A 14,089-nucleotide genomic window follows, 5' to 3' on the forward strand; every position below is an offset into this window, starting at 1 on the left:
TAAATTTCCATTTAAATCAGAGCTTAAAAAGCCTACAATTTTCGTTAAACTTGTACTTTTACTACTTAAATTTTTGGGCAGTTCAGCAGCAGCAAAACAGTTCAGAACGAAAAGAAACACCATGTCAGTTGTGGACTTACGTATAATATAGCTATAAAGTAGTAGTAAGTAGTTTTACTGACAATTTTTAAGCACATAAAACAATTCATAGGGTATACGTACTGAAGCGATTCAATTTCTATGGTTTCGTTTCTTAGCGGAAACCATATAAATTATGATACGGTGTATCAGGGATATTGAACTTTTATACTTAGAGTTCCTTAGAAACAAATAATGGCGTGTTTCGTTTCTTTGCGACTAGGAAACGGCGTATCTAGTTCAATCACAGACGTGCTACCGCACCCGTCACTTGTTTTAATGTTTTTCTGCACAGATACCCTTCAGTTAACTGAGAAAAGGTTTCACAGGATTATTTATTTGCAAAGTTAAAATAGTGATTAAAAGTTCAATTGATATCCTAATTGAATAGTATGTTTATTTATATATGATTTAGGAGCTGTTATTATATAACAATACATATTCACACACACACAGTCCGCAATTCACACAATATACGTATATATTACGAGATGAGTTTTGGCAGAGGTGAGTCCAAGGCTTGTATATAATTTTAGGTATGTCTAAACTAAACAATTATGTTTTTTGAATAGTATAATAATTGTAATAAATCTTAAACAATCAACATTAAGAAGATATCAACCTACATAATAAAATTCGCTAAGCATTTTTTTCTTCTGTTTACTCTACCTATAAAGGAGAAGATGTTCATTTATATTATACAACCTATAAGAGTGCATTAGCAAATAATTTACATTAATAGCATTATACGAACATAGCTTCGAAAATCCAAAACAAAATAGTGCCTAAACTGCTGTTGCTTTCGGATTTTAAGTTAAAATAACGCGATATTTTACTTAGACATGACGTAAAAATGTTCGTCACCTCTGCTTAAGTGTAATAAGCAGTGAGAAAACACTTAGGTCGCCGGCTTCTTCACAACTAATCTTTTTATAACGTGTCATAACTTAAGTGGCTTAAGTAAAAATATACGAATTTCTTGAACACTCAAAGCATTAACTAATAAACAAGGTCAAAATTGTAATAAGCTTATAACTAAGTGTTAAGATCATGTTAAAACCCCATAAATAAGGCTAATAATGCTAACACGAAATTCTATATTGCGGTTATTATATTTTTAGATTTTTACAGAACAAACATTATATTAAAGAAAAAGCAAAAGCGTAGCGGCGTAGATATGATAATTACCATGGCTCAAGGATTTATGAAGTATGAATAATAAAGACGTAAGCAGTTGTGCCACCATTAGAAGATATTACACTTACAAAGGCTCGTTTCTAAAACAAACCACAGCGAACAGAAAACAAGACACTCGTATTCATGAAAAAGGCGCAAGGCTTAAACGTTGGAGTACTAACCTTTTCATGCAATGTTACGTAGGCGGCGTAGTAGTGTGCTACGGCCGCCCAGTGTGCTACGAAATCTGCTACGGGGCAGACGCGTGAGAGCGGTTTCCATCGTTTCGATGTTTCCCGTGTTTTAAAAATTACGTTAACCCAACAAATAATCAGAAATACATTTAAAGGAATATGTTATTTAGTAGCGTAAGTCAAAACGTTATAAACACGCAGTTTAAAGTAATTTTGTTTTCTTGTCATTTGTGTTGTAATATCAATATTTTGCAAAATTTCATCTTCACTTGAAATGAAAATGTATTATTCGCTAATTGAATCGGTTCAAATGGAATTAATTGAACTACTTGAGCAAACAGTTTCTTATAAATATTAATAATATTGAGACCGGCAATCGTATAACAAAGAGCGTTTCAAACTAATTGGGTGAGATTTCATCAAAATTGAAACATTGATTGAAGTGAAATTGGTTCAGTCATAACTAAGACACCATTTCAATATCTTGTATAATATTAAACTTTATTTTATTTCCAAATGTGCCACAGAATATTATGTTTACATTTAGATATAATTTTATATATAATTGTGTATAAGGAATCATTTTAACCATTTACAGTCACTCCGTATATTGAAGTAGTAACATAAGTGCAACATTTGTTAGTGTAACAAATGAACACTCCGTGTAACAAATAAACAAATAGTGTAACAAATGAACGGGAAATGTACTGTGTTAAGGTGATGAGTGAATAAATTGCGGAATGAGGTCGGAACGATCCTGGTTCTGCTCGATGCTACAAGCATTGGCCTTTTTGCCAACAATGGCTTTAAAAGGTAAGATCGCTTAACTATAAATAAATATAAATAAGCCTTTGAGGCGTTTATTATAGCTATTTCAAATGTTTCGAAGAAAATAAGATAATTTACGCAAAACGCGTTATACAAAACAACGTACATGTATTTTACCTAACTAGACTAAGATTGTTTGAATCGTTTTAAAACTTCTGTAAATTTATTTTTCCGGATTAAGTTAAATATTCCATTAATGTGTTAAAAAAATATTGTTAACTTCAGCTCAAAATACATATTGGATCTGTTTAATTTGTATTTTAGTCATGGTGGTCATCACAATTTTACATTAAGACGGAAACGATGTTAGGTAAATTAAAAATTGTTTTTTTCTCTCAGGAAACTACTGCTGTACAATATGAGCTGCAATATTTACTGATTTGTGTAATTTATTATAAAAATAATAAATATGTATTTCTTAGTTTATTTATTATATATATTATACATATTAACTTATTGCTCTTTCGAGTTTATTATATGATAAAGGAATAGTTATTGTGTTCCCCAGTTTCATCTGACAACGCCAAACAAAGTTGTACTGGTGAAAAAATATATACCTGTTCGACGTTCATATTTTTCTAAATAAATCCATAAAAAAACATTGTATGATTTCATATAATGAAGAATCATAACCCCCTAATGGGGTCCGGCACAAACAAAATGTGTTTATCCATGCCCACAGTATGGGGAAATTTTTTACTTGTTGTTTTTGAACGAGTCCAGTGCATTTGACTCAGTCAGGTTTAGGTTTCCTTCATTTTTTAATGAACAGCACCTCAATCGTTAGAGTTACTCCACGAGAGTATAGGCAGACGCAGGAACTGTTACACAATTTAATAAGCAAACCATTTTATATATATATTTATTTACATTATACAGTCGGGAAACCTCATATATTTTAAAAATACACAAACAAAAGTAAGTAAGTAAATCTACAAAAGTAGATGTTTAGTACTGTACCTCACACATCGCCAATTTTAGGACATCGGGCCATGTTTCAGCCGGTCCCTTTTCTATGATTTCCATCACGGCTTTAAGGTTTAAATGTAAATATGTATCCATGTAAGAAGCAATGTTGAATAAGAAATAATACAAGGTATATTTTCTGAACACCGTACCGAAAAACTAAAATCACTTTAATCTCACTCTCTCTGTTTAATCGGCAGCTCATGTCTGAGCGTCATGCTCAGCACGAAAGCGTCTGGAGCAGACTATCTGTTTCCACAGGTTTTGGTCCAGCGCGTCTCTTAAGATAGTGTATAGAAGGCGATGAGTCTTTCACTTGATCGATCTGGTTGGTGAACGGCCTCGTGATCTTTTACCTTCTGTGTTACCTATCACGATAAGTTTTTTTCCAAGTTCTCATCGCCTCTACGCGGCCTTTAATCTACACACTAGAATAATAATCTAAACTAATCGTTATTATAATTTATTTCTATTAAATTTTCTGTTCTCGTTCTGAATTTCAATAAGCCTCAGTACAATTACCCATATAGATAGAAAAATCCATTGAGTTAAAAATAGACTCAGTTCTCTTAGCTTAACTTTATATTAAACCTAGTTGTAAAGTTAAAAAGTAATCGTATAAAGCGCTTTAATTCAATGGACAGCTGCTAAGTATGTAGATTATCATAAAAAATCTTCTAATACAATAGCTGTGTAATCCAATTTATCAGGTAAACACGTTTTTGTTCCATTACCATTTATAAAATTAATATTTGAAAGGGTCGGGTCATGTGAAATTGTATTAAAATATGGACTGTGTTTTGTGTATCAACGTGTATTGGCTTTGATGTAGGTTTTAAATGAAATTATTTTAGGGAATGTTCTTTACGATGGGCTACCGATGTTTTTATCGTAAATTGGTTACAATGTTTGATCTAAATATCCCATAAATTAAAATACATGAATAAATAAAACATAATAAATATCTAATGTACAACAAATTGAGCAAAAAATAAAAATAATATTTATAAGTTTAAACTTTAAATTTATTTTAGTTTTATAATTTATCATTTTAAATTATTATTATATCTATAGGTGCGTTATTTAACCTACAGCTAAATTTGCTGTATACGTTGAGCGACGTTGCCGCACTTACAAGCCGAATAATGACGTCGAAGAACTTAGGCGAATCACCAAAAATAAATTTTACTTACAGTAATTTTACATAACTTTCAACATCAGAGATTTAAATATTTCTATCCTTCAAATAAATACGAATTAGAATTAAAGTACTAATTTTAATTATTTATAATAAGAATTTTAATTATGACGCACCTTCATGAAAGGCAACTATCAATAATATGTATAAATTGATTTGTAGATTAAGAATGTTCAATTTCCTCTACTAAAATCTTTCGTTAAAAATAAAGTTAGTAAAAAAATTGGCAATAACTGTCATACCTATTACCAAAGCGACCGTTAAAACTAATTTTGAATCATCATCCGATTTATAACTCTATACACACAACAATATGTCTATAATAATTATAAAAATTAATTATAGTAATTGTTCGCGCTAAATCGGTCTCAATCAAAGAAGGATGACAATTGTCAATTTGACTTTGACACACGAACCGGAGATGGTAGGGGGTCCCGGCGTAATGGCGCAAGGGAGTTAAATTTTAACCGCTGTCGCGTGCGCACTAAATGCATACCGTATAGCATTTACTTTTTTTTAGATTCATCATTGAAGGATCCAGTATTTGGAGTGAGATACGCCATCGTGGATGGTAAAAGCTAGTTTAAGTCTTATCGATTATTGGATTCCTTTTATTATTATACTGACATACGACACCCGAACCAGCGCATATTATTTCACCGAGGGTAGGGAGCATCCTGGATTTAGTTTCCGGATACCCAGGCCCACACAGTAATAAATGTTAACAAACTCAGTCAAGAAATTGCAGTCTAAGAGTTACAAGTATTCTTTTGATAAGCGTCCTCATAGATCAAATGATTTTCAAATTTTAATGTTCAGAATAGTTACAAGTTATTAGCTCAAAAACCTTTTAAAAATTCGGTAAATGTGAAATGAGCAAATGAGTTTATGGGAATCTGCTATATATACAATCCTATACCTAAGTTAGCCAATTTCAGCGCCGAAATCTATATATTTTAATAAATTTTATATACCAAAGTATAATTTTTATACTAAAAAATTCAATTGGAGGATTTTGCCATCTTATATATTAACTCTGATCAAGTGGTTGATTGACCTATGTCAGTGTAAATATATCTACTTTCTGTAATTGTGTGAACTTTTTTGCGCTGCTATGGATATAGTATAAATGGGGATAAAACATATGATCTCAGAGTTTACGCTTAATCACTAGCCCAACCCTGGTTAAACTAGCTGACACAATTACATCAACAATTTTTTTAGTAAAGCAAGTCAATGTTCTAATTGTCTGCATAGTTGTGGTTAATTAAAATAAGTCATTAAGAATGATTTATCTTGCGGTGAATGCGGTAATTAGATTTGGGTTAGGGTATTGACATATGAGAAGCGAATGCGACAGTTTAACGACTATTTGGGGATTATCAAAGACAGATCAATTAAATGATAACAGTATTCAAATTAAAGTATAAGATTATTATGAACTACAGCGATTTGTCATAACTTAAATGTGAGGCTAGGTACCCATTTCGAGCAGTGTTTGCCTAATCCCTGAGGTCGTAGATTCATATCTCGGCTGTGCACCAATGGAATTGCTATGTCCGAGTGTTGGCTCCTACGGTGAACAAAAACATTCTGAGGAAGTCACCATGTCTTAGACATAAAATGTATCATGTCTCAAGTACAGTATGCTGATCACATATCGGTTAGAAAATAGCAAGGATTACGAAATACACAAATGTATGTCCAAGACCAAGGTGTTACGCCGCTATTTTTGAGCCCCATTGGAACATATCTACGACTATTTGCGAATAGGTGAGCAGACTTGTGTTGGACGGGAAATTTGGGGTATAGGTATTAGGTATAATTATAGTGTTTCGATCTGTTTTATCACTGTATGATAATGTTCACACAAAAGAGACACTTATCAACACGGCTAATTAAACAAAAGTGTACTGTTAATACAAATAATGTAATGATAATGAAAATATTCTTAAAAGATTAATTGTATGAGCTTATCCTTATTCTCTTCTATTTTGACAAAGAGGCCAATCTCCTTGATTGATCAATATCACCGGGCAACGCCACACCCTCTAAGGTTGTGTAAAGAAAGTCAAGTTTTATCGTCATTTAAAGTGTCGATGACCCGTGAAAACCAAACATTTAGTAAACTTTAATCGAAAAAAGGTTTAAAATATTTTTACGTTTCCATATAAATTCAAATAAAATAATCGCAAGCTTTTACAACATCTAATATATCTGATACTATATTACTGATTTTAAAATCTTTTAAGAATCTTTTTTTCTATTACCTAACATAATTTTTTGTTCAACCATTTTGGTGTGTTCTCACTACGCAAATAATTGCCTAAATATACCATAATATCATATTATTTAATAGGAATAAGATTTAAACGACTTTATTTTAATTATTTAATGGAGAAATAAATTTATACAAATAAAAAAAACATCTGAATCGATAATTGTTATTTGTACATGGTATTTGTTTTATGTTTACTTACGAACGGTTTACTTGTCTATGCAGAGGTTTTAATAGAATAAGAGAATGAAAAGAATGAGAATGCAAATGTTCTCTCGAAAGGACTTACGAATGGTATTTTGTATATACATTTGGAAAACGTTGGGTTACATTTTTAGTTGATTATATACATCAACACACAACTTTTACCGATTGCTGAACGCATACAGCCTTGGGCATAAAAAATCACACCATTAAACATTTTCAATACTGATAAATTAGTGATTTAAGTCTTACAAAGAAAAATGTAGGTATCAAGTTGAAAAGGCAATTCGCACTCGAAGATGAAAGTCTCGTGATTATTGTGGCTCACATTCAAGGTATTCCAATGTATCCGCCCCAATACCCTTTTTGATATGGAAATATGGAAGTAACAATAGAATAGAAATAACATTTGCAAAGAAATCTTTCACGATATTAGGGAGATGTTTTCGCTGTGTGGGAAATATCGCTCTCTGAATAAACTTGATTGCGATTGATATTAATATATACTATCTTGTATATATATATTTTTGAGGGCATAATAAGCTTTGTGAACCCAATGAAGAATAAAGAAGACATAACGTCTGTTCCTTATGGCGATCTTTAGTGAAACAGGCGATAACAGTTTCAAGTAATGGAACCTTGTTTGCTATTCCGCCTACAATATAATTACTATATTTTATACGAGAAATGTATCTACTTATTCTTAGTAAGTTTCCAATAAAACGTTTTAATAAGCTCCAAAGAGTCTTTTTATCGAAGTACATTGGTGGTTCAGTTAACCACTATAAGTACAAGTAATGGTCAGAGCCGTTATGTACGTTGTTGGCGGGAACCGATAAATGGTGCGAGCTTTGTAGTGATCCAGAAGTGGATTCCGAGTAGGTATTCGAAAATGTTCTAGCTTTGTTTATTTATTACGTAATAGCAATACTATTCAGTTTAAACATTATTATATATTCGTATTCATAATTAAACTTTAAAGCAAAAATACACTGAGATACATACAGATGAGAATACACCTCACGCTTTACACTTTAAATGTAATGAAACGAATCGCATTGTTATATTAATTAAAAATTTATTTAAATCTTTTGAACGTGATCGAGATAACATTTGGATTTCATATTTTCTGATAGATTAGTAGGCTTACTCGTATATGTGTCGAACGGTTTTATGTTTGACTAGAATGACAATTATCGTTTTAAACCAATAGAATTTTGTTTTTATTATATTTTTTGTAGCAGTGACTTCACTTGTGCGTCAATGGCTATTCTATGTGCAGACTCGCTATTATGGTAAACTTTGTAAGGAAACTGGTATACCCAAGAGAGCCAAAAAATCTACAGATATGATGGTTTTGGGATTTAGTACTGATCACCTATTTGCCTTTTAACAAAAAACAAATAATCTCAAAATACATACATATATTTGTGGCCCGGACCTAAAGCTGTTGTTTTAGATTATTTAAAATCTAATACTTGCTGGTCATGGTATTCGAAAACCGCTTCTATTATATAACTACGTACATAGCAAAAATAAACAGATAGTAAATAAACCCATGAAACAATACGGTATGACGACATACGAGTATGTAGGACTATATAGGTACGTATATAAATACAGTAGCTAGGGGATTATTAAAGATCTAAAGAAAACTCCGAACCCGATTAGCCTTTTCGAATTGAAACCCACAAATTTGAAGCCCCAACGACCACACAAACGTGTTTATATGGAACATTACTTAAAAACAAAACACAACTTCTTTTCCCGGTCGACCGGTCACAGCCTTCGCGATAAAACACTTTTCACACGTTTTCCTCAATAATTTGAAAGCGGCCTCGGTGAAAAACGCAATATACTAGTTTGGGGCGGCCCGCACCTGCCACGGAATGCTAATGCGAATCTACTATTCGAAATGGTCACAAATCGATTTCGAATTCAATCTTTTACTCGAGTAGAAAATTCGATTTTTAAATTTCGGATTCTGTTCACAGGCTGTGTGGGCCTGGGTATCCGGAAACTAAATCCAGGATGCTCCCTTCCCTCGGTGAAATAATATGCGCTGGTTCGGGTATCATAATAAAAAGAATGATTTTTAATTCATTCTAATGCATTTAATAATTTTAAATGCGTTAGAATGTTTACAAAACGTCATAAATTTTTCAGATGTTAGATATCAGTCAGATAATTAAAAGTTACAGCAAATTTACACCCTTAATTTAAAAAAAAAAACAAAATTGAATAAACGAAGTGTTTATGCGACAAGTTGGTAGATTAAACAGAAAAATCTCATTTTCCTAAATAAGGTTTTTCATTAAATAAGTTCCAGAACGTTTTGCGTCCCCTTTGGAGTGGAAATTGTGGTGAAACTTTCACGATTATGTTAACTTGACCCGTTTTCAACGTCGTGCTAAATTTAAAGCCGTCTGTCAGCTTAGATTGTGTAATTTACTTTATTTATACGTGTGTCCTAATATATTTTGAAGTATTACATCACAGAAAAAAATTTGGGTAGGAAATATTTTAACCTTCAAATAAAAGTTTTACGGACGCTTCGGTGCTTTATGGTCTACTCACTTTTACTGTTTATGATAACGTTCCTAACTACAGTTGCTGCTGATTTTAGTGACATCTATTTATGAGTTACTGGACAAGGGTTTACTGTTTTTGGTGGTTAAAAAAAAGTAGGTGAAAGTGTCAAGGCTAACACCATATGCAATTAAAGATGCATACACATTATAACAAAGCATATACACATTACGACATAGTCACATAATCTTAATAATATATATTATATATTGATTTAAAGGAGTTTATTAGGTATTCTAGGAATTTAGACTGACCATCCATTGGCAAGGAATAACGTAACGAAACGTTATCAATAATTTTTTGCAAACGTATTTTCTTTCCTCAGCGAAGGTACTTAAAAAAATAAGAGTTATGAAAGCGCCTTAATCATCTTAATCCTCAAGCCTTTTAGATCGTGAAAAAGTCTGCAAAGCCGTAGAAAAATATGATTTTTTCGTGAAATTCCTTTGACTTTTGTTTATTTAGTGAAGGATATTTATTTTGTGAAGAGCAGCGTTGGCCTAGTGGCTTCAGCGTGTAGCTCTTATGCCTGAAGTGGTAGGTACGATACCTGGCTGCACGCCATTAGACTATCTTTAACTGTGCGCATTTAACATCAAAACATCGTAACATCACTTGCCTTCAAAATTTTAAGGCAAAGGCGGCAAATACTTCACAGAGTATACCTTGAAAATATTATGTAAATGCACCACTGCGTATAAGGTTGTAGCGCAACTAGATTATTATTATTTATGTCGCATATTTTCTTACGGCGTTACGGTTGTTTAATTACTGTCATCGTTTCTCTTTAACGTTGTTAATTTATAAGTCCTGTGACATTGTTTAATAATATGCAGGAGGTAAAGGCATTGCTCTGTATATATTACTATCATTCGGTCATTCTATCCGGTTTTACGTTTTACGGCTGTAAGTTTATTTTATTATGTAATACTTAGACATAGGATTGTAGACGTTTTTATAGATATCTCCATTAAAACCTTATTTCATCACTTTGCTCTATTGTCAATAAGTTTGTCACAAAGTCTTCATAGAGATTCCAGAACTTTTATTGGAAATGTTCGTTCATATCATCGTATTGGTGAAACAATTATTCAAGTCGGTACAGTTTTGGAGACTTATTAGTAAAATATATAATATTCGTGTGGAATTATTACATCAAAGAAGTTTTATAACTTATTTGAATTAAGAACACTGCTTATATCTCAAACTCTCAACTATCAATACCTAAGGCGAAACACAAAGCATCTTGAAATAAGTATATTTCAATATAGTACAAACTCAAGTCTCAAACTAAAACTTCCCGGTAACAAAGGGGTAGACCCAAGTTAACATCTATGCGAGTTTGACTCCTATGACTTAGTTAATAAAGGCCTTAATTGCAAGGCTTAAATAGTTTCTTGGAAGTTTAATGCAGTTTGCTAGATTATAGCGTATTAGCTTGGTTTAATTTTGAGATAGTTTTAACTTTAATTTTTGGTTGGAGTAAAAGTTTATTAATGGTGCTGTGATAAAATGACATTTTACTTGATAAGGAAAGAAGAACTGTCTACTAATACGTTTTAGATTTTATGCTACTTTAAGGCAAGCTTTCAAGTATTTTTTAATAATGATTTAGGTATCAGGTGTTTACCAATTATATCATAGAGAAACTTTAATTTTAAAATTGTGTAAAATAATTATACGTTTAAAAATTGTTTTCTTTCAAAAATGTATTTGAGCATTTCAATATTTTTACGTACAATTATTTTGTAAAGTACATATATAGTGTATAAGTAATAAATATGTATATTTCTATACTAAAGTCGCTCGAGTGTTATAGCCCTTACCTGTTCATTCGGGCGAGGTTTAGGTGTGGTTAGAAGTTGACTGTACTGATAGTGAGCTTGACACGCCATGAAGTTCCTTATAATATAAATTGCGAGATTATTAACGATACAGTAAACTTCAATGTCGACTCGCAATAATCTTCGATACTTGGTTATTAAACACTCGGATATGTTAATGTATTATACGAATGTTATTACAATAACTAAAAATGTTCATCGTTAAATTTCTGGGAATCGTCATCGTTGAGTATAGTTCATATGAAAATAATATTTTTAGGTATACCATGCAATAAGTTAGCAAAATTGTATTCAGGTCCTTTGCTAAACACGCTCGAACACTCCCGGTATGCTCTAGAATCTTACCCGTTGTGGTATTAATACTATACAAATACTACTTTTTAAATGCTAAGTGTAATTATGTTATTGTTTCATTCCAGATTCTCACACAACGAAGAAATTTTCAGAGGAACCTGAATTCGAGTATCCTATTGGCAACCACACCTTTTTCCTGGGCCGTGAAGCAGTACTTGGGTGCTCAGTTCTTAACCTCGCTAAACACAAGGTAAGACAATTCTCAAGTTTATATATTGGATGTATATCTTATCATCAGCCTGGCCTAGTGGTTTTAGCGAGTGACTTATTCGTCACATTAGAAAGTTCAAAGATTCGAACCTTAGCTATGCACCAATAGACTTTCTATGTGTGTACAGTGGAGAAAATAATTGTGAGGAAAACGCCATGCCTTAGACCCAAAAAGTTGACAGTGTGTATCTGGCACAGAAGCTTAATCACCTACTAGCCTATTAGAAAAATAAACAAGTGCCACTGGGTTTTTCATATCTTGCCACGTCCGTCGGCATGGGCACAAGTCCCGGACCGGATAAAAATATTATTTCTAGTTACTCCCTTACTTTGTAACTCCAATAGTGGTCGCGATACGGACCCCGATGAGTTTGTATGCAAGTTCTCACGATTGATTAGATTTAAAATTTAGGTATATCTTTTGACTTTCGAACCATAATAATAAAAAACATCTTATACGAACCTGAAAATTTGAAATGACAGTTTTTATAGGGTAGATACATTATAAGGTTTTGTTACTAATTTTACTTTCTAGTTAAGTAGGGGAACAGTTTTTTATCCTCTATCTTATATTTATACTAGTAACATATTCAACTCTCTACTAACGTTCTCCACTACTATACGTAAAAATAATTTTAAAGTAAATTTAACACCAAGGTAATTTAAGGTATTTACGATGAATAAATTTCTTTTAAATTGTTTTTAATCATTTGTGTCCTTTTTCTTTGTCCACTTCACTGTCTACATGTTTTATTTTTTTTTGTTTTATTCTATACTTTATGTCTAAGTTATGTAATATTAAGTACTTTTATTTTATTTTTCCTTACAGAGATTGCCTGCAAGAGATTGTCCTCATTAAAATAATTGTACTGATTCGAAACAAAGTGTTAAATAAATAAATTTACGTTTTATTCTTCATATTAATCAGCTATATAAAGTTATTATACATAAATTTGGAGTAAACAATCTGCCAAACGTTTTGTTTGATATTGGATACCATACATTTGGATATGTCGTCCAACAATGGAATATACATATCCTTCACAGATTAGGGCACGATCGGTGGAGTGATCACATGCGGTATTATAATCCTACCGTTGCAGACCTCCGTACCACGAGACATCGCTTATCTATCGCTTGTTGTTTCAGACAGCTTAGATTTACAGACCTTTAAGCATCTTTTATTATCCTAAATAGATTAACGTTAATTTATTATAATCGTTACTCGTATAGGTGAGGCCAAAGGTGAGGAAGAAAAATTACACTTTTAAAAGGATCAAGCAATTATAATCTGTGTGGCTTTTAAATTTAAAAGCATGAATTGGGAATGCCGTGTATGGACAGAATACAGATACTTCATACACTGTTATATTTGTGGCCTCGTGCACTCAATATAGTAATTTCTCAATGAAAAATGGGTCAGATATATATATTTTTGTGTTTGTTGCATTTTTTTCGTTCTTTACATGCTGTTGTGTAGGTTGTTTCGCAAGAAATCGATTCCCTTTAGACGTTTAACGCAGACACACTGTAATCTAAGTTAAAAGAAAACATTTATGTAACCTACGTTTACAGGTGTTTAAAACCTTAATAAGACATTTATAATCATTATTTAAAAAATAATATCGATGGTAATGTATAAATTTATTTTAACTGACGCTTCCAAAATAATACTGAAAGCATGTTTTATCAGTGTCACTACGTATAAAGCTATACAATACACAACTGTTTGTTCCCACAATATTACAAGCATTCTTGACGCTTCTGTTGTATTTGCCGGGTAATGAACTCGATTTAAGTATACTACATCGAGAAGCGACGTGAATGTACTTGTATTTTTATGTGTGGGTTCAATTGAAAATACATTGTAAAAGATTTGAACTCTGCGATTTTATTTTATAAATTTTTTGCCTTTTGAAAGAAATTTTGTTATTAAAGATCTTTTTTACTATTACGGCTGTTTAATTATTTCTTTAAATACTGGAAATGGATGTAAGTGAAATTAGTATTTTTAATTTAAATTTTGGTTAAGTATTATACAAAAAAGACATAGAGGTAGGTTCTGAAGGATTGACATAGATGTATTTTATTACTTTACGAAATCGATACC

At 31.9% G+C, this 14,089-nt stretch overlaps 1 protein-coding gene across 2 annotated transcripts in view; it reads left to right on the forward strand.

Moving 5' to 3' along the window:
- Nucleotides 1–1,585: 1,585 nt before the first annotated feature.
- LOC123707247 (lachesin-like) overlaps nucleotides 1,586–14,089 on the forward strand; it is a 41,998-nt gene continuing 29,494 nt past the window's right edge. Inside the window, exons 1-3 of one of the 2 annotated variants that reach the window (XM_045657132.1) lie at nucleotides 1,586–1,682; nucleotides 2,107–2,321; nucleotides 11,835–11,959. In XM_045657132.1, coding sequence (XP_045513088.1) covers nucleotides 2,249–2,321; nucleotides 11,835–11,959 — 198 coding nt within the window. In that variant the 5' untranslated portion in view covers nucleotides 1,586–1,682; nucleotides 2,107–2,248. Of the gene's footprint in view, nucleotides 1,716–2,106; nucleotides 2,322–11,834; nucleotides 11,960–14,089 lie in introns of both variants that reach the window. The other variant, XM_045657133.1, reaches the window with a different exon arrangement.

The sequence above is a fragment of the Pieris brassicae genome, chromosome 3 (assembly GCF_905147105.1).
Source record: "Pieris brassicae chromosome 3, ilPieBrab1.1, whole genome shotgun sequence".
Taxonomy (NCBI): Eukaryota; Metazoa; Arthropoda; class Insecta; order Lepidoptera; family Pieridae; genus Pieris; species Pieris brassicae.